The sequence below is a fragment of the Danaus plexippus genome, chromosome Z, assembly GCF_018135715.1.
Source record: "Danaus plexippus chromosome Z, MEX_DaPlex, whole genome shotgun sequence".
In the NCBI taxonomy this organism is placed as follows: domain Eukaryota; kingdom Metazoa; phylum Arthropoda; class Insecta; order Lepidoptera; family Nymphalidae; genus Danaus; species Danaus plexippus.
The window spans coordinates 10,880,209-10,899,798 of NC_083559.1; the positions used below are offsets into that span (position 1 = coordinate 10,880,209).

At 34.3% G+C, this 19,590-nt stretch overlaps 4 protein-coding genes across 7 annotated transcripts; 2 read left to right on the forward strand and 2 right to left on the reverse strand.

The window, feature by feature from the left end:
- Positions 1-406: 406 nt before the first annotated feature.
- On the forward strand, positions 407-2,016 carry LOC116778054 (ATP-dependent RNA helicase WM6). Its single transcript, XM_032671908.2, has one exon. It carries the CDS (start codon positions 542-544, stop codon positions 1,817-1,819), a length of 1,278 nt encoding a protein of 425 aa, XP_032527799.1. The 5' UTR covers positions 407-541; the 3' UTR covers positions 1,820-2,016.
- A 140-nt stretch (positions 2,017-2,156) lies between these two features.
- On the reverse strand, positions 2,157-5,024 carry LOC116778052 (venom serine carboxypeptidase). 4 transcript variants are annotated; one of them, XM_032671905.2, is made up of 3 exons: positions 4,780-5,024; positions 4,261-4,333; positions 2,157-3,721 (listed from the first exon to the last, which is right to left on the reverse strand). In XM_032671905.2, the coding sequence occupies exon 3, from the start codon at positions 3,692-3,694 to the stop codon at positions 2,267-2,269; it is 1,428 nt and encodes a 475-aa protein (XP_032527796.2). In that variant the 5' UTR covers positions 3,695-3,721; positions 4,261-4,333; positions 4,780-5,024; the 3' UTR covers positions 2,157-2,266. The 4 variants fall into 4 exon arrangements, with proteins under 4 accessions (XP_032527796.2, XP_032527795.2, XP_061382564.1 ...); XM_032671904.2 differs by having other exon boundaries at positions 4,747-5,024; XM_061526580.1 differs by lacking the exon at positions 4,780-5,024 and adding an exon at positions 4,469-4,615.
- Positions 5,025-5,621: 597 nt separating this feature from the next.
- On the forward strand, positions 5,622-7,422 carry LOC116778053 (venom serine carboxypeptidase-like). Its single transcript, XM_032671907.2, has one exon. It carries the CDS (start codon positions 5,764-5,766, stop codon positions 7,168-7,170), a length of 1,407 nt encoding a protein of 468 aa, XP_032527798.2. The 5' UTR covers positions 5,622-5,763; the 3' UTR covers positions 7,171-7,422.
- LOC116778051 (cell division control protein 45 homolog) lies at positions 7,416-19,090 on the reverse strand. The gene is made up of 10 exons (XM_032671903.2): positions 18,917-19,090; positions 18,554-18,844; positions 18,320-18,394; positions 17,824-17,955; positions 17,460-17,645; positions 16,674-16,831; positions 16,096-16,297; positions 15,408-15,602; positions 13,375-13,544; positions 7,416-7,941 (listed from the first exon to the last, which is right to left on the reverse strand). Exons 1-10 carry the CDS (start codon positions 18,965-18,967, stop codon positions 7,800-7,802), a joined length of 1,602 nt encoding a protein of 533 aa, XP_032527794.1. The 5' UTR covers positions 18,968-19,090; the 3' UTR covers positions 7,416-7,799.
- Between the last annotated feature and the right edge of the window lie 500 nt (positions 19,091-19,590).

Genomic DNA, 19,590 nt, shown 5'->3' on the forward strand with positions numbered 1-19,590 from the left:
GAACCATCTGCTAATAAATAGAACATACATAAAAATTATGAAACTAAAAAAAGCCTTATAGCTTATTAGATTTTCATTAAATGTAATTGATTTAATTGCATTATTATATTAGTTTTTTAAATAATGATTAATAACATCAATATTTTATAAGAAAAACCCTAATCATACTTTCAATATGCTAATTCTATGTTTTGTATTTAATACGAATTTTAGAGCTTCTTTTAATTAAATTTTAAGATTGACAATGAAAAATACTTCAGAAAGACAAAATTAACTTTTTAATTAAATTAGTATTACATACTTAGTGTGTTTCCGAAAATTCTACTCTAATATTATTAATTGTATAAGTGAATGGCAACACCACATTCGCCGCGCAATGTTTATGTATACTCTATAGTAAGTTTGATCTAGTCTATGATTTTGCCGCTTGGTTTCGTTGATTCAACCGACGCCATTATTAAACTCTTCCTTTCCAATATTTCACGTGCTATATCTATACTGTTATTTACTCGTCGTGCATTTTCCAATAATCACTAAAGACATGGCTGATAACGACGATCTTCTCGACTATGAAGATGAAGAGCAGGCAGATCAACAGAACGTTGACGGAGCGACCGAAGCGGCGCCAAAAAAGGAGGTTAAGGGTTCCTACGTATCGATTCACAGCTCTGGCTTTAGGGACTTTCTCCTTAAGCCTGAGATTCTACGAGCCATAGTGGACTGTGGTTTCGAACATCCATCAGAAGTTCAACATGAATGTATTCCTCAAGCGGTACTGGGTATGGATATCTTATGCCAAGCTAAGTCCGGTATGGGCAAAACCGCGGTGTTTGTACTAGCCACGTTACAGCAACTAGAGCCTTCGGATAATCATGTTTATGTTCTTGTCATGTGCCACACCCGAGAATTAGCTTTTCAAATCAGCAAAGAGTATGAACGCTTTTCTAAGTACATGGCCGGCGTCCGTGTGTCAGTTTTCTTTGGCGGCATGCCGATTCAAAAAGATGAGGATGTTTTAAAAACTGCATGCCCTCATATCGTCGTTGGGACACCAGGACGTATTTTAGCCCTCGTTAACAATAAGAAATTAAACTTGAAACATCTAAAACATTTCATACTTGATGAATGCGACAAGATGTTGGAATCTCTGGATATGAGAAGAGATGTGCAAGAAATATTCCGAAACACTCCTCATGGGAAACAAGTGATGATGTTTTCTGCCACTTTGAGTAAAGATATCAGACCCGTATGTAAGAAATTCATGCAGGACCCCATGGAAGTGTATGTTGATGATGAAGCAAAACTTACTCTGCATGGACTTCAGCAGCACTATGTGAAACTTAAAGAAAATGAGAAGAATAAGAAGTTATTTGAACTCTTAGATGTGTTGGAATTCAACCAAGTAGTTATATTTGTAAAATCGGTTCAAAGATGCATAGCTCTAGCACAACTTTTGACGGACCAAAACTTCCCTGCCATTGGAATTCATAGAAACATGACACAAGACGAGCGTCTTTCCCGTTACCAACAGTTCAAAGATTTCCAAAAGAGAATATTGGTAGCAACCAATCTGTTTGGAAGAGGGATGGATATTGAAAGAGTTAATATAGTATTTAATTATGACATGCCTGAAGACTCTGATACCTACCTCCATAGAGTGGCCCGAGCAGGAAGATTCGGTACCAAAGGTCTAGCCATAACAATGGTATCGGATGAAAATGATGCAAAAATCCTGAACGAAGTCCAGGACCGTTTTGATGTCAACATAACAGAGCTACCTGATGAGATTGAGCTATCCACTTACATAGAGGGACGATAAAATGACAAATCATTCCTTTTACTATTTGACTAATATTATCACTTAGATTGCTACCCATCACCTTGATTGTAATTTGATGTTTGTCGGCTACATTATTAGTAGATTGTTTATAGTAACTAAGTGACAGGAATTTTATGTCAAATAAATAAACAACATTAGACCTAAGATTTGATTAAAGCTCTTTTGGTATTGTGTAATTAACTTTTTTATTTTATCATAACACCCTGCAATAAAAACAGTCTTGTTTTTACGAATATTTTAATAATTGAGGTACATTTTAGTAAAAACTCATTAACATTCTGATCATGATTATCTTGTCTCAAATAAAAGCCATAAATAAATATTTTTATTTTATCATTTATTGTTAGTAAGTTCCAGAGATTTTACAAACATTCTTTCAAAGGTTTATAGAATTGACAAAACAATCACAAATTCTGGTTGAAAGATTTATAGATTTCCAAGAGACTGCTTATGATCATAACTATTGTATGTTTTCTCATGAGTCAATCTTGTAATCAAATCCAGAGCCCACTTAGGTTGGTCACCGGGTACCATGTGGCCAGCATTTCTTACCATAATCTCGACTAATTTCCCTCCTTGTTTCACATATCCAGCCAGCTCTCCGTCAACATACCACTGGTATCTTTTGGCATTCTTATACTCATCAGATCCAGTAAAATTGAGATTTCTTAAATAATTAATTGTCATTGGATATGCTACTATTATGTCTAACTGCCCATTGTATACCACAACATAGTAATGATCGAGTAACTCTGCTATCCAAGGTGCAACTGACTTCATTACATCTTGTTTTAGATGCTGTTCTACTAGTTTCCCATCATTGAATGTCATATTTCCTACATGTATTGCCTTTCTAACAAAACTTTTTTGTAACATTGGACCAAAGTCTTCAAACTGTTTATAGTCCTTGGTGTGAAGGAAATTGAAATAAAACTCAAAACCAGTCATGTTATAGAAAACACTTTTTCCATCAATGAGATCTCCGTTTAGTAAAGTATCAAAGGCCTCAAATGCTTTATCAAATTTCTGCTGTTTGATTAAATCAACAACTTTGCTTTCAGCATCAGCAAATACTTGGGCTTGGTTCCAATCTAAAAGTCCTATTTGATACAAGTATTTGCTGTATACCAATTGGTGTTCAGGGTCACTTAATCCATTTCCTATTGCCAAGGCCTTGAGATTGATTTTCAATTTTGCGGATGGGTTTTTCTTGTGTATAGTATAGGCAAATGCTGGTACATATTTACCACCATATGACTCTCCGGTAATAAAAAATTTGTTGCCTTGCAATTCTGGGAACAACTGAAAGAATTGTATAATTGTGGAGTAAAGCTGTTCTCCTACTTGGGTTTCGTTTTGACAGTAGCCCCGAGAATCCTTGGTAAAACTGAAACCAGTTCCCACTGGGTTATCAATGTAAATAAGGTGGTGGCTTAGAGCCCAGTTATATTTTCTCCTCTCAAATTTATTATTACGAACCCTTAGCGGACCATTTTCAGTAAAGAGACCATATAGTGAAGACGCACCTGGCCCTCCTTGTAGCCATACGATCACCGGTGCATCTTTGTTGTTGGCCAACATGGCGGGAAAGTACCAGAAGAATTGATTGGAATCATATTCCTTATTCACAGTGAAGTATCCAGCATAGCTTTTAATTTGCAAAGTCTCAGTAAAAGCAACGCGAGCAAGACGCCTTCCTTCTGTGATATTACCACTCTCAATGAACGGGGTCAAAAATAAAGGCTTTCCAGGATCACCACCATCTACACTCAAATTTAATTTCGGGTATCTATGAAATAATCCATATGCGGATATTTGTATTAGTAGAAAAACCAAAATTCTTAAACTCCACATGTTACTTGATTGTTCGCGTTTTGTGAACTGTAACAAATAAAACAGTTAATATTATCATTTATCGTAATAATTATTTATTACGGACCACATTTTATTGACCTTCGTGATGACCCTACGCACGGTACGATTGGCAAGTCATAGGTACTGTTTTTTTATTTACCTACTATATAGTTGTATTTGCGAAAGTGCCGAAACGAATCAATGATTATTTTAAATGTTTATATATTGTTAGTCTTTACCTTAATAAAATTATTATTTTCATGAAAGTAAAATGAACATTTATTTAAAAAATATTTTTTTAATAAAATCTTTACGAGAAATTTAACCAAAATTATCCAATTTTTTTTTATTGAATCCTTCCAATAGATTCGTACCTTTTTTTGAAAAACGTACCCGTTTCACATTGTCTTAAAATAATAGAATAACTAAAACACATTATGTTAATAATTGTTGTTATATTCCTTATCATGTTTTCCTAACAAGTTTAACGATCAATATTTATTGTCTATTAATGTTTGTGTTATTTACAATCTTAAAATTAGCAGCATATTTTAGTTTTCACTAACCTTATAAGTAACCAAATGACCTCAATATCTTTTGTCTTTGTCGCAACCCAACACACACCATACCACCACAAATCTGAAAAGAATATGAAAAGAATTTTATAAAGTCCGTTACTAAATAGTGTAATACATAAAAATTTGTTCCAATATTCTGTCATAAAGATGAATGATTTATTAAAGTATTTACATCTACTAATAATATTTTATTTACATTCATGAGTCATTTGATCAAACATTTATGGTACCAAGATATCTTCGTAAAACAATCAGTATTCTATTTAAAGCAACTATTTAGAAATATTATAACGTGCTCGAAACTCCGAAGATATAGCAGAATTTTGTTTTTTAAAGAAAAATTGTATTTTCTAATTTATAAAGAACGTTATCAAAATAATTTTACAGCAACTTAATAAATGTTGTTCCGATTATCTCTTTTACGCAAATATGAGAATGACATAAATAATCATGAGTTCAGGGATCAGGTCTTACATTATCAATATGGGAGAAACGAAAACCTCTTACTTCATATTAATACAAATCTGCACCAACTTATGTGAATCATGTATGAAATGAAACAATGATTTCGTATAATAATATAATTTTTTAGTAAAATTCAGATATCCGACTGTCTTACTGGATACAAAGGTTAGGTTAGGTTAGGTTCAGAGACAAAGATCTACATTTCATTAAAAAATCCTAGCTTCCAATCAATTACTATTTAAATTGCAAATAACAATAACTGCAAGTTTATGAGAAAACATAAAAATATATTTGTCTACTATTATTTTATTTATTTAGTATTCTATCAATAGCGAGAATCTGTCATATTTTTATTATATATTATTATATATATTATCACTTTTTTTGCTATTGTTTTAATTTACATTGAAAAATGAAAGAAATATATAACTATGATTCTAAAAATAAGAAGAATATAAAAAATAACATGAATGCTCTTAATGAAAAACGTATATAATATTAAAAGTCAATATAACAATACTATAAATTTATTGAGACATCATATAACAATATAATGAGCTGTTTTATTAGAGAACTACCTATATTTATCTAATAAATGTTTAATTAAAAATAATTTCTACAAAAATATTATGAAAATTAGTGCATACTTTGATATTGCTAAACAGCAATATCAATAATTTCGTATTAATCTCTTAATGTTGCCCACGAAATCATTTAAAACTTAACACATGGTACAAAAATTGTTTGTTTTCACAAAGTCATTCTATCTTAGAAAAAATATTGAGATTTTTCCAATTAAATTTTCTCTAATTTCTAAATGATTTCCAATTTCAAAGCAGAGATTATAAAATTGTTTTCAAAGGTAGTTCTAATGGTGGAAATCAGTAAAAGTTAAATTGTTTATTACCTCCTCTAATGTCAAGAAATTATAGACTACGAATGTCAAAACAATCAGATTTTTAAGTTTTATGTTATCTTCAGAGTTTGTAATTTGCTATTTGCTTACAAATAATATTTCTCACAATAATGGCTATACATAAATATTTTATAGTAGTTTCGTTTATTATTCTCAATTCGTTGAACTTCACGTTTGGTATATTTTTTCCTTACGTTTACCCTAGAATAAAGTTTGAGGCAAAACTTCATGGAGATGCGGGTGAACCGCTATTGCTTACACCTTTTATAGAAAACGGCGATATTGAATCAGCAAGAAATATGTCCCGTGTTTTGTTTACTGAAAAAATCGGCTTTAGAAGTCATGCAGGATTTTTAACTATTAATGCTAAGTATAATTCCAACCTATACTTTTGGTACTTCCCACCTTTTAATGAAAACACTGGAGCACCTGTTGTATTATGGCTTCAGGGTGGTCCAGGAGGAAGTTCATTGTTTGGCTTATTTACAGAAAATGGTCCCCTCATAGCCAGAAAAGATGGATTCTCATTGAGAAAATACCATTGGGCTCATGAAAATCATCTTATTTATATTGACAACCCAGTCGGAACAGGATTTAGTTTTACAGATAATGAAAATGGTTACTGTTCTGACGAAAATTGTGTAGCAAAAGGTTTGTACAACTTTTTGCAGCAATTTTACAAGCTTTTTCCACAGTTAAGGAATAATAATTTTTTCATTAGTGGAGAATCATATGCAGGGAAATACCTTCCCTCCTTAGCTATGGAAATTCATCAGCAAAACCATCGAGGGTTGACTAAGATAAACTTAAAGGGACTAGCTTTGGGAAATGCTTACTGTGATCCGTTGAACCAGATGGATTATGGAAATTATCTCTACCAACATGGCATGATAGATGATAAACAAAAATTAGTTTTCCTCAAGATGCAGAAGAAAATATCTGATGAAATCAAGAAACAGAATTGGGCTGAAGCTGGCATTCTAATGAACACATTAATGGATGGAGACCTCACTAACTTCTCGTATTTTAACAACTATACAGGCTTTGAGAATTATTACAACATACTAGAGCCTATAGATAAAACAAATGTTAGTATTTTTGAGGCACTTCTAAACAGTGATAAAATAAGGCGCAGTGTACATGTTGGCGGTCTACCATTTCACTCTGGTAAAGATGTTCAAATGCACTTAGCATTTGACATTTTAAAGTCAGTTGCATTATCAATATCAGAACTTCTTTCACATTATCGCCTTATGTTTTACAACGGCCAGTTGGATATTATAGTTGCATATCCATTGACAGAAAACTTCCTACGTAACTTAAATTTTTCATCAGCAGCTGAATATAAAGTGGCTAAAAGAAGAATCTGGAGGGTCGGAGATGAAATTGCGGGATATATAAAAAAGGCTGGTAATCTCACCGAGGTTTTAGTCAGAAATGCTGGTCATATGGTGCCACATGACCAGCCTAAGTGGATGTTTGATCTTATAACACGATTTATTAAGAATCAATTATAATGCCCCTCATAACCACACACTTGGTTTTTTTTAATGAACAAAGTACAGCTTTATTATTTTTCTCATATCTTTAATGTATTTTCATTATAATTTTGTTTTTGTAGTCATTCCTTACATGTTTTTTATTGGAATTGGATCTGATAATAATTTGAGATAAAACACGATTTGTGATATTTTTATGCCTTTCTGATGTATCTATGATGCACTATGACTGTTGTCTTTATTTATTAAAAAAAAAACATTAAAATTTTTGACATACTTTTATTTCATTATTCCGAACAATTGCTCATAAATAATAATAAAGCTAAGTCAATAAAATAATTAACTTATCACTTACATTAAATACAATAAACAAATTTATCAAATGTAATTTAAATCTTAAACAGACTTAAATCATATTAATATCATTAATGTTATTTAGGAGAGTTGAGATGACAAAAATGTGCATAAACTGAAACGATTATATCAGCCTAAAAAATACATATTTTTAATTTATTATAAGGCGGATGAGATATATGTATATATTTTAAAAAAATTGGAAAAAGTGATATTTCTAGGTCTTAACATGATTACTCTTAATCTTAACATGATTAGTCTGTTACAAACCGACACTAATATATTATGATATATCAAGCCAATAGTGCAGTGAGGGCGTCAAGGAATTGTGCTCTTTGTGCTATTGGCAGTGATACCACAGATGTGTCCACATAGTCCAAAGACACAGATGCACCGCTTTTAGCAGCTGCCTGCTCAAACGCCGCTCCAAACAGACTGGAAAATACATATAACAAGAATTTAAAACAATATTACAGGATAATTTTATGGTATAATAAGGTGTGATATGAGTGAACATAATGATCACACCAGTTGATCTTAAATACTAATAATCTATGTATATAAAAGAAAATCGTATTAATTACACTAATTATAACTCAAGAACTGCTGTACAGATCTGGCTGAAAATTTATGTGAAGGTAGCTAAGAACCCGGAGATGAACATAGGATACTTTTCATGTCGTTCGAACGAAAAATAAAAGAAAATTGACTTAATAAAATCCGAAATCCGCTCATTTGCTATCCCTTAGGCAGAACAAAGTTAATCCGACACATTTCTAATTCCGAAACTGACGCAAGCGAAACCACGGACAAAAATTAGTTAACGATAAATTTATAATAATATTATAGTCATGCAAAGGCTTGATACGTCAACAAAATATGTTCATTGTTTAGAACGTGCTAAGGGCGCAGTTTAAACAACCGGTCCTTGTCCCAATCATTACAAAAGGAAAATATTAATAAAAAACTAATCAAGTATCAAGTCGCAACAAAAATAATGATGGATAGTATAAAGCTTATTGCTCATATAAGGGTAGAATAATATCAGTTATACAATACATATCTACATATGTAAATGTCCAAGTCAATGGATTCTGTTCATACAATATTATATGTGAACGCAGAACAAAAATTCATTGGTGTAACACTACAGATATCTATGCCGATGCATAAAAGACAGACAGATATTTTTTTGCAATTTCTGATTAAATCAAGACTACAAATGGAAGGTTGGTAACGTAAATTCTGCAAAATCACAAACAATTCTGGGTGGCGCTGCCAGTATGATAGCAGGAGTTGATTGGCAGAAACTTCCTATTAACAAGAATGTAACTATATCATAGTATATAAGCTTAGCTATTAGTGAGAGATTTATATCAAAAGTTATTTGGATCTATTTTGTTTATGCTGTGGCTTCATTCACACTGGAATCGTGTAATACTTTGTGTAATACAAATTGTATTCTTGAGTAATGTGTGGACTGAACACAGTCTGGGTCTATAAGGATTAGTAACATAAAAAAAATATTTTAATATCACTTCATTATGACAAATGGGATATTTTATATTAATTTTAATGAAAATTAAAATAACATGTTCTCTTCCCGTTCTCATTCTTACTCAAGTTATCTTAGTTGAGGATAACATCAAGAAACTTAGTCCACTTTTAACATATACTATATATAGCATATAAAGTTTTACCAGATGTAATGTTTTAAAAAAATAATACTGTTACAATAACATATTTTGATGAGATACAAAATCTTCTTCCTCCGCAAGATATATCTCTAAGCCCAATAGCAGTCTGTATGTAGAATTATCACTATGTGGTCTCTAACATACATTTCTCAGAATCCACATTCATTTTTAAACAATAATTACATAATTAACAATAATGTATAGTTACCTGACTAAATTTATATCTAATTATAAGATTTCAAGGATTTTCTTAGCCATAAATAATTATTGAATCTTTGTCATGTCTCTCATAAATAAAATAAAAGACTTTTATTTTTAGATTGCTCTTTCATATTATATCAATTCTTATCTAAATTAACTACTTGTGTTTAATTTAGTAAAATTTCTTAATTGCAGTGAAAATTCATATCATAGATTGAACCGGATGTTAATTTTTTTCTATTACACCTTATTTTATTTTTAATGCTGTGCTTGCGATTCATCCTACGTCGGAAATAAAATAAAAATTTTACTTTAAATTTACATTATATATGGTACTTATTGTAAATATACATATTTCAAAATTGCATTCGCTATATAACATTGATTTATTTAATTCTATTTTTAATTGTGGTTTTTACTTCAATTAGTGCTAGGAAATGTAGATAAGTCAATAAGAATGGGAGACTAATCATTAAACTAAGTTTAATAATAAAATTGAGGTACTTAGATAACTCTTTGTCATACCTACAGCCGTGTTTCAAGTACTAAGTTAGTTATAGAAGGAAAGTTTATGATTTCAAATAGTTCGATTCAAGCAAACCAAGGTTAAAAAGCTACTACATTCATAATTTTTGTTCATATATCTAATTTGCACGTATATGTATATTTATTTATGTATTTGCCATATAGTGACGGCAGCTTAGAATACAGGTGTCACTACTCCTTCTCGTCCCGCGGATATCGTAAGAGCCGACTAAGGGAGTATACATTTTACAGAGACCGGGCGGCAGCGATCTCTGAAAACCGAACATCATTCAACTGCGATCACCAACCCGCCTGCCCAGCGTGGCGATTATGGGCAAGTCATCCAATGGGTACGACAAAAAAGCCACGGCCCCCAGTTTTCGACGTTCCCGCTATTCCTGGTCATGGTGGCGACCATGGTAACGGCGTGACGGTGGGTGCGAAGAATCTACGGGCTACGGGAGCCCACCAAAATAAACTGACCCTGGCGACGTACAACGGACGCACGTTACGGCTTGACGAGCATCTGGCGCAATTCGAGGTGGAACTTGGGAAGATTAGGTGGCACATACTAGGGTTAAGTGAAGTCCGAAGATCGGGGGAGGACACCGTAACCCTTGAATCGGGCCACCTAATGTACTTTCGCGAGGGAGACTAACAATCCCAAGGTGGCGTGGGGTTTTTGGTAAATAAATCCCTATCCGATAGCGTTGTGGAAATGTCTAGTGTGTCGAACAGGGTAACTCATGCGTACCTCATAGTAAAGCTCACCGAGAGATACAGCCTCAAGGTGGTGCGAGTGTACGCTCCGACCTCGACACACTCGGATGGTGAAGTGGAAGAAATGTTCGATGATATATAGAAGGCCCTCCACTACACTACTAAGACTCACTACAACGTTGTTATGGGGGACTTTAACGCTAAAGTGGGAGTACGGACTTGCAACGAATCGGTAGTAGCATCCCATGGATTTGGAAGCAGGAATCATAGGGGGCAAATGCTCGTTAACTTCCTGGAATGAGAGGGTCTCTTCTTGATGAACTCGTTCTTCAAGAAACAGCCCCAAAGGAAGTGGATGTGGCAAAGCCCCGATACTATGACTAAAAATGAGATCGATCTCATCATGACGGACAAGAAGCACATATTCAGAGATGTCTCCGTGATCAACAGGTTTAATACCAGTAGTGATCACCGACTGGTACGATTCTCTCTGAAATTCAGGCTCCGACCTATCCTGCTCCATTCCATAATAAGATCCGAAACGTTCCAGTCAAATCTGGAGAACCGATTCGCTGCCGCGGAAACCACAACGGACGTAAACCAAACCCTCGGGAATATGGTTCGGATCTTTAGGGAAGAGGGTACGAGTTTCTGTGCAACGCAGCGTAAGAGCAGGAAGTCCAAACTTTCTGAGGAGACTCTAGGGCTAATGAAGGAACGACGCGAAAACCCACCCGTCACTTCGTCGGCAAGGCGGACTCTAAACCAAAAGATCCACGAACACGTACGACACGCTCTCCGGTGCTCTAATACTCTTTCGATCGAGAAAGCAATCGAGCAGAACCGGGGGTCAAAAGTGTTCCTACAATCTCTTGGAGGAAGCCACCTGACGAAGTTGACTACAGCAAGTGGAGAAGTCGTTGCTTCAATGCCGGCAGTCCTTTCAGAAGTGGAAGACTTCTATAGCCGGCTCTACGCATCGCAGACATCTCGGCCTGATCCCGTGTGTGAGGATCCTAGAGCCACATTAACACGCCACTTTTCCGAAGACCTGCCAGAAGTCAGTATTGGCGAAATCGAGATGGCTCTTGAGCAGCTTAAAAATGGAAAAGCCCCTGGAGAGGACGGCATAACAACAGAATTGTTCAATGCCGGAGGTAAACCCGTACTGAGAGAGCTCCAAAAGCTGTTCAATTCTGTCCTCTTCGAAGGGAGAACTCCGGAGGCGTGGAGTAGGGGTGTGGTGATCCTGTTCTTCAAAAAGGGAGACAAATCCCTGCTGAAGAACTATCGACCCATTTCCCTGCTAAGAAACGTCTATAAGCTGTTTTCAAGAGTGATCACAAACCGTCTTGCGCGAATACTCGACGAATTCCAACCACTGAATCAGGCTAGGTTTCGGAGCGGATACGGCACCATAGACCACATTCACACGATGCGGCAGATTATACAGAAGACCGAAAAGTATAATCAGCTCCTTTGTCTAGCATTCGTGGACTATGAGAGAGCTTTTGACTCGATTGAAACCTGGTCTGTTCTAGAGTCCCTGCAGCTCTGCCAAGTTGATTGGCGATATATCCAAGTGATAAGATGTCTCTACAAAGCCGCCACCATGTCCGTCCAAGTACAGAATCAGCAAACAAGTCCCATACCGTTGCATCGACGAGTGAGACAAGGGGACGTTATCTCCCCGAAATTGTTCACAAATGCAATGGAAGATATGTTTAAGACGCTGCGCTGGAAAGGACGAGGTATTAACATCAATGGCGAACACATCTCTCACTTGCGATTTGCAGACGATATCGTCGTTATGGCAGAAACGCTGCAGGACCTACAACAGATGCTTGATGACCTGGCTGACTCTTCTATACGCATCAGCCTACGGATGAACTTGGAAAAAACGAAGGTCATGTTCAGTGAACATGTTCTACCGGAACCGATTGTAGTCCACTGTGTCGTTCTCGAAGTTGTTCAAAAATATGTCTATCTGGGGCAAGTATTGCAGTTGGGTAGAAATAATTTCGAGCACGAGGTGAGTAGAAGAGTTCAGCTGGGTTGGGCAGCGTTTGGGAAGTTACGCCGAGTCTTAACATCGTCGATCCCACAATGCCTAAAGACGAAAGTCTTCAATCAGTGCGTCCTACCCGTAATGACTTACGGTGCCGAAACGTGGACACTAACGTTACGGCTAGTTCACCAACTGAAAGTCGCTCAGCGGGCTATGGAAAGTGCTATTTTCGGCGTTTCTCTGAGGAATCGCATCAGAAATGAGGTGATTCGGCAGAGAACCAAAATCATCGACATAGCCCACCGGATTAGCGAGCTGAAGTCGCAGTGGGCTGGCCATATTAGCCGCAGAACCGACAACCGTTGGGGTGAACGAGTTCTTGAGTGGAGACCGCGTCTCGGCAAACGTAGTGTAGGACGTCCTCAGGCAAGGTGGAGTGTCGATTTGAGCAAGATGGCTGGCAGGAGCAGGATGCGAGTAGCCGAAAATAGATCTCAGTGGCGTGCAATTGGAGAGGCCTATGTTCACCAGTGGACCAATATAGGCTGATGATGATGTATATTTAGAGTGCTAACAACATCGGTTTAACTTAATTGAATTTAAAACGCAATACTTGCATTTCTCTACTGTATAGAATAGAATGTGCTGCATACATATTGCTGTATGGTATTTTTGATAGAATTCTTTAGTTAATCTTATATATGATTGTTAACTGACTTCCGTGGCTCTTGATCGAACCGCGGCGGTATCCCCAGCAGGAGACATCGTCCGTCTGACAGCGGTGATGAGGCCAGCAGAGGCCGCCGAGCACCGCCCGCCCGCGCCGCCCACCGGGCTGCCTCACCCAGCCATAGTGGACCTCTCAACGACAACGACTCCGTAGCACCCTGTATATAAACAAAATTAATATATCATCATTGTTCAGCTTGATGAAGTTAAATAACAAACATTGCGATTGCTTAGACTTATAGAGAAAAATAATAATGACTTAGAAATTAATGATCGCTTAAAATGAAATGTATACGTTGGTCGCTTAACATAATCACTTTAAGCTCTAAACAATATTATAAAATGTTTTCTTAGAATAATGATTAAACAATGACAACTGCTTAGATTAACCGAAATATAATATAACATTCGCTTAGAATATAGATTGGACAATATGACGAAAGCTTAGATTGATAGATAGAGAAAAAAATTATCGCTTAAAAATAAAAATTGAAAATTATGTATATTGCTTAGATTGACAAGTAAAGAATAAAATAGTCGCTTGAAATAGGGATTGAACATTATATAAGTCGCTTAGATTGACAGGTAAAAATTAAAATAGTCGCTTAAAATAGAGTTTAAACTTTATGTATATCGCCTAGATTGAAAAGAAAATAATAAAATAGTCGCCTAAAATAAAGATTGAATATTATTTAAGTCGCTTAAATTGGCAGGTAAAGAATGAAATAGTCGCTTAATATAGGGATTGAATATTATGTAAGTCGCTTAAATTGGCAGGTAAAGAATGAAATAGTCGCTTAATATAGGGATTGAATATTATGTAAGTCGCTTAAATTGGCAGGTAAAGAATGAAATAGTCGCTTAATATAGGGATTGAATATTATGTAAGTCGCTTAAATTGGCAGGTAAAGAATGAAATAGTCGCTTAATATAGGGATTGAATATTATGTAAGTCGCTTAAATTGGCAGGTAAAGAATGAAATAGTCGCTTAAAATAGGGATTGAATATTATGTAAGTCGCTTAAATTGGCAGGTAAAGAATGAAATAGTCGCTTAATATAGGGATTGAATATTATGTAAGTCGCTTAAAATTGGCAGGTAAAGAATGAAATAGTCGCTTAATATAGGGATTGAATATTATGTAAGTCGCTTAAATTGACAGGTAAAGAATGAAATAGTCGCTTAATATAAGGATTAAATATTATGTAAGTCGCTTAGATTTGCAGGTAGACAATAAAATAGTCGCTTAATATAGGGATTGAATATTATATAAGTCGCTTAAATTTACAGGTAAAGAATGAAATGGTCGCTTAATATAGGGATTGAATATTATGTTAGTCGCTTAGATTTACAGGTAAAGAATGAAATGGTCGCTTAAAATGAAGATTCCCAGTCCTTTAAAAACCGATTTTTTGTTGTCGTTGGTGTTTGGTCCCTGTAGTAAATTTATATGTAAATATATTAAAATCAATAGAAATAAGTTTCAATAAACTGTTTTACCTGTATATAATATAAGTATAAGTTTTACATTTGTTATACAGTATATATCTGCTATGTTTGTATCTAATTGAATTTGTGTCGTTTTAGATCCACTAATAAATTTCATAATTTTGACTTCAGTCAAGGCTGTTAAATGTTATTTCATTCAAAAGATAATCCAGGATCGTGTCTACATTCTAGACGACACTGATAGAATATACTGTGCGCGTCTTTACACTGGTGAGGGCCATATTTTAACAATAACAACAATAACAACAATAACATAAACATTGGACAATACAACGAACGCTTAGGTCGTCAGGTATAGAATAAACAAAGAAAACAATGTTAACTTAGCTGCACAGTGAAAAAATATTACCATTTAAAATAATACTATTGCTTGAATTGATGGATAAATAAGATGAAGATTAATTTGAAGATGAAGATGAGGGTTGGTTATGTAAACTGATGTTGACTTAAATTAGGTTTGTGTTTAAACAACATGAATGTCGCTACATTAATAATCTTTGTGAGTAACACACCTCCTGTACTATGAAATAATTGAAAGGTCCGGCCAGCATGAGACCCCGGGAGGCGAGTGTGCTCTGTGACATACGAGCTACAGCTTCTAGAGACTTCTTAGCTGCGGTGATGCCTTGCTTGAGACTGTCGTTCTCGCCGCAGACTTGAAGTGACGCCAGCGCCAATTGGAAACCTTCCTCACGGGGTATGTTTTCCTGTACATAGTTATTATTATACATGGCTTTTTGTTTTATTGTTACACGTAAGATTTGAATTAGTATTTTTGAAACATTCATTAAATATATTATACGCAATTAAACCAAATCACAACATATTTATATATATATAGATAATATATTTTTTAACTTCTTAGTATCTGTAAGTTAAATTATTAAATTTTACATAATATCATGCCTTATTGTTCTTCCTGTGGGTATTATTGGATATGAGAGAAGATCAAATAAAATATAGACGAAAAACGGCAACATTTAAAACAGGTTAATTATTATTTATACAAAAAAATATTTACAGAAATCTTAGTTTATCCCATACTCTTCTATAACTCCAGTTTTACAAAAATATTATAGTACTATGATTCAAATTACCAATTAACCATACATACTATCATATTTAAATTGTTACTTTATATTATTTATATATTTATATAATGGTAGGAAAAAGATTAATCATATATGGTAGATATAGTACATGTTCTATCAGCGCCATGATGGCGTATACGGCATCTAGGGCTGATACAGGAGGGGCGTGCGCCCTCCGCAGTAATAGGGCTGTGTGGGCGGGCGGAGGCAGCTGGTGACGAGGGGCGACACCCTCTAGTGATGTTAGTAATGAACGACGGAGTTCCACATCCATAGAACGATAAGCCTGACGAGCTTGCTGAAGTGGGAACCTGAAACATTATTACAGAAATATTGAGCTTATTGATAAGGCATATTTAATAGATTATCTATATATGTACTTCTATATTATATATATATATAAGTAAACAAAAATAAAAATCGAAATATAGACAAAATCAAAAACACATGTTTAAGGAAAGTAGATAATGTTTCATTTTATATGGTGATTGTACTACACAATCACAAAATTTTGTATGTAAATTTGAGACACTTGATTGAAACCTAAATATGAAAAATTTAATATAAACATATGAATTATATAGCAGCGAGTTCAAACAAGAATTCATAATTTTAATGTTCTTAAAAATTGCAGATTTTATAAAAAATATATATTTGAACCATAAAAAAATCCAACGATATTCTAACCCCATATCAGCTAGCAGTTGTCGTACTCTGGCGTTGCCTGAGGCCGTGTGAAGTTTCAATAGGGGAGCTATCAATGGAGCATGTCTCAGGGCCGCTTCAACCGACCACCAGCGATATAGAGGCAGGTTTAGATCCTTATCGACAACAACTTGAGCATACTGAAAAAGGAATTTTATATATACTAGCATACATAGAACATATGAGATACAGAAATGAATTTGTGAAATTTTTCCATGATTAATTATATAAAGATTGCTTAAGACACTTGAAGTCTGATGTTAATTTTATTTGCAGTATTCACGAAATTACTTTTTCCTTTAAATACATTCTAAGGACATGCTTACAACAATCATGAATGCATCCATTGTAATTTTTTTTAAATAACTATATAGAAATTTATTTACAAAAATCTGAGTCAATCCAAATAATATTATTAATGCGAAACTTTGTGAGGATGTATGTATGTTTCTCTTTCATGAAAAAATTATTGAATAGATTATAGCAATATAGGCCCGTGATGTAACTTAGACATCAGAGTAACATGATCAGAACCTCTGTGTAGTTCCTAAAGGATCACAGCATAAATTTATGTTTTGTATGAAATCATGTCAAAAACAATACATGTTGCTATAATTTGGTTACCATATCTTTTTTATTTAGGTGTACAACATGAATTACTCACTGAACCCGATACCAAAGTCCACTCTGATAAAGTCGAGGGCATAAACTAGTACATACATAAAACAATTATTAGTGTGTGTGTGTAAATGACGTAGTGTTCCTCACCCGCTGGTCATCACCTCTAGATGCTGCGGCCACATGTCTCTGTAGAGGTTCCATGTCTAATAACCTTCTTGCTGGTGGGCGTACAGCGAGCGCAGCCTGCGCCGAGCCTCCCACCGCCGCGCCCCAAAGCACGCCCGCGTCCACCCGCGACACCCGCACAGCCAACTCCAAGACCACACATGAACTCTAAAGCAAACAATTATTTATATATATCATATTTCTAAAATAATATTATAGCTTAATGATATCATTGACTGTATGTGTCAACTAAATACTGTATGTTAATAATTTTTAGTTATAAACATAATATCAAACATTAAGTATAATATAGAGAGACTTAAATCTATGCAAAAATATATTATACCGGTTTGCCATAGTAGCTAAACTGAGTATAATTAAACATGAGTGTGTGGCGTCTCTCCTCCCATGCTTTACGGGTGCGACGACGTTCTATAACCGCCTCAAGAGCTTCACGACCCTCTTGCTCCTCTTCCTCCTGTAACAGGAAACAAAAGATGTGTCAGGTATATTGTAAGTTCTTCATGATATAAAATATCATATTGGCACCATAACCAAGTGACTTTACTATTGATAGCAACATTTATCATATATATTTGCTAAATAATTTAAAAAGGTTTCAGGATTAAGTGCTTTTTAGATGATAAGGTTTTGGGTCACAAAACATTAATGAGTCCACCAGACAAAGATTCTCATTAATTGTATTATCATAACTACAATGTTGAGAGATAAGTAAGTTAAGAAAATGAAAACATCATGTTACTTGAAGAGACTTATATTAAGTTTGTTAGTTTGGATATCAAGAATGTACATTTTGTATAAATAGAATTTAAATAGCTCACCTCCTCCTCCTCATCTCTGAATATATCATCAAAGTTTGGAATGTTTTCTTCATCATCCTTATAAATAAGCCTTACCTATAAATCAATGGAGTATTAATATTTGGTAATCAAATTTACTTATTCAAATGCATATATTAAGAGTTTATGTAAATAAGTATATAACATTAAATTATTTTTTTATTTCTGCCTTCTTATAAAGTAATTTGAATTACATGCATTTCAAAATGTTCTTACTTGGCCATCACTATAAACATTGCAAATATCTGTTGGTTTATGAGAGTCCAGAACAAAAAACACAACATCTTCCTCTGGCTGTAGAATATCCACTAAATCTATAGTCCCACCACAATTCACTAAAACAACATATTTAATCTCTTCGTTGTTCTCATCATATGCAGTCTTTAATTCTGATATACCCCCAACTGGGACTAATGTATATGATATGTTATCACATTTAAATAGATCTTGAAGAATTTTACAAGCACAAATTGCATCCACATCGTAGTGTACAAGTAGCAACACCCTCTGCAAAATTTATTTATGAATTATTTTTTAAAGTACCCATTGATACACATGTAACAAAGATGCTATACTTACGTTTCCGAGAACTACATTGTAAAAATCATTTCGTATATCCTCTATAAACATTTTATTCTATCAATATACGGATAAATCTAGGGAATCATACTCTCTCAAATAATTTGTAACACAAAAAACATTTGCTCAAATGATCCACACGAGTATACAATTCAATGTCAACTTTTGTCTATCAAAAAGTTGTTTTAATAACTGTCACTGATCACTTTAAGACTTCAAAGTTACAAATTAGAATTTTTCCCGCCAAATCTTGTACATGCGTTCAGAAAATTATTATAAAGAACTTACTTTTATACAAATAATTATTGGAAACAAAATCTCTAACTTTTGATTTGATTAATGGAAATTAATACATCACTTGATCCTTTCACATTTATAATCTTAGTAATTTTAGTTAACAATAGGATTCCTTATACTGATATTAAAAAAATGTTACATCTTTTCTAATTACATTTACGAGGCCGTTCACAAAATTCGTCACACTAAAATCAGCTTTTTTGACCCCCTTCTATTGTCACGCTGTGTCACACTTTCTGTAATCCCCCTAGAAATATTTCGTCATAAAAACAAAGCCCATGCTGAGTGTGATAAATTCTAAATGATAGTACACAAATTCTGAAAATAAAAAATATTTATTTAATTATTACAATAAAATTTACATAAAATAATTAATA

What these genes read in the sequence shown, in the direction of transcription:
- LOC116778052 (XM_032671905.2), bottom strand. Translation starts at nt 3,694, where the DNA reads ATGTGGAGTTTAAGAATTTTGGTTTTTCTACTAATACAAATATCCGCA.
- LOC116778051 (XM_032671903.2), bottom strand. Translation starts at nt 18,967, where the DNA reads ATGTTTATAGAGGATATACGAAATGATTTTTACAATGTAGTTCTCGGA. An exon ending in ATTATTTCATAGTACAGGAG is followed by an intron (nt 13,545 to 15,407) that starts GTGTGTTACTCA and finishes GTTTATATACAG; the next exon opens with GGTGCTACGGAGTCGTTGTC. An exon ending in TTCGATCAAGAGCCACGGAA is followed by an intron (nt 7,942 to 13,374) that starts GTCAGTTAACAA and finishes TGTATTTTCCAG; the next exon opens with TCTGTTTGGAGCGGCGTTTG.
- LOC116778054 (XM_032671908.2), top strand. Translation starts at nt 542, where the DNA reads ATGGCTGATAACGACGATCTTCTCGACTATGAAGATGAAGAGCAGGCA.
- LOC116778053 (XM_032671907.2), top strand. Translation starts at nt 5,764, where the DNA reads ATGGCTATACATAAATATTTTATAGTAGTTTCGTTTATTATTCTCAAT.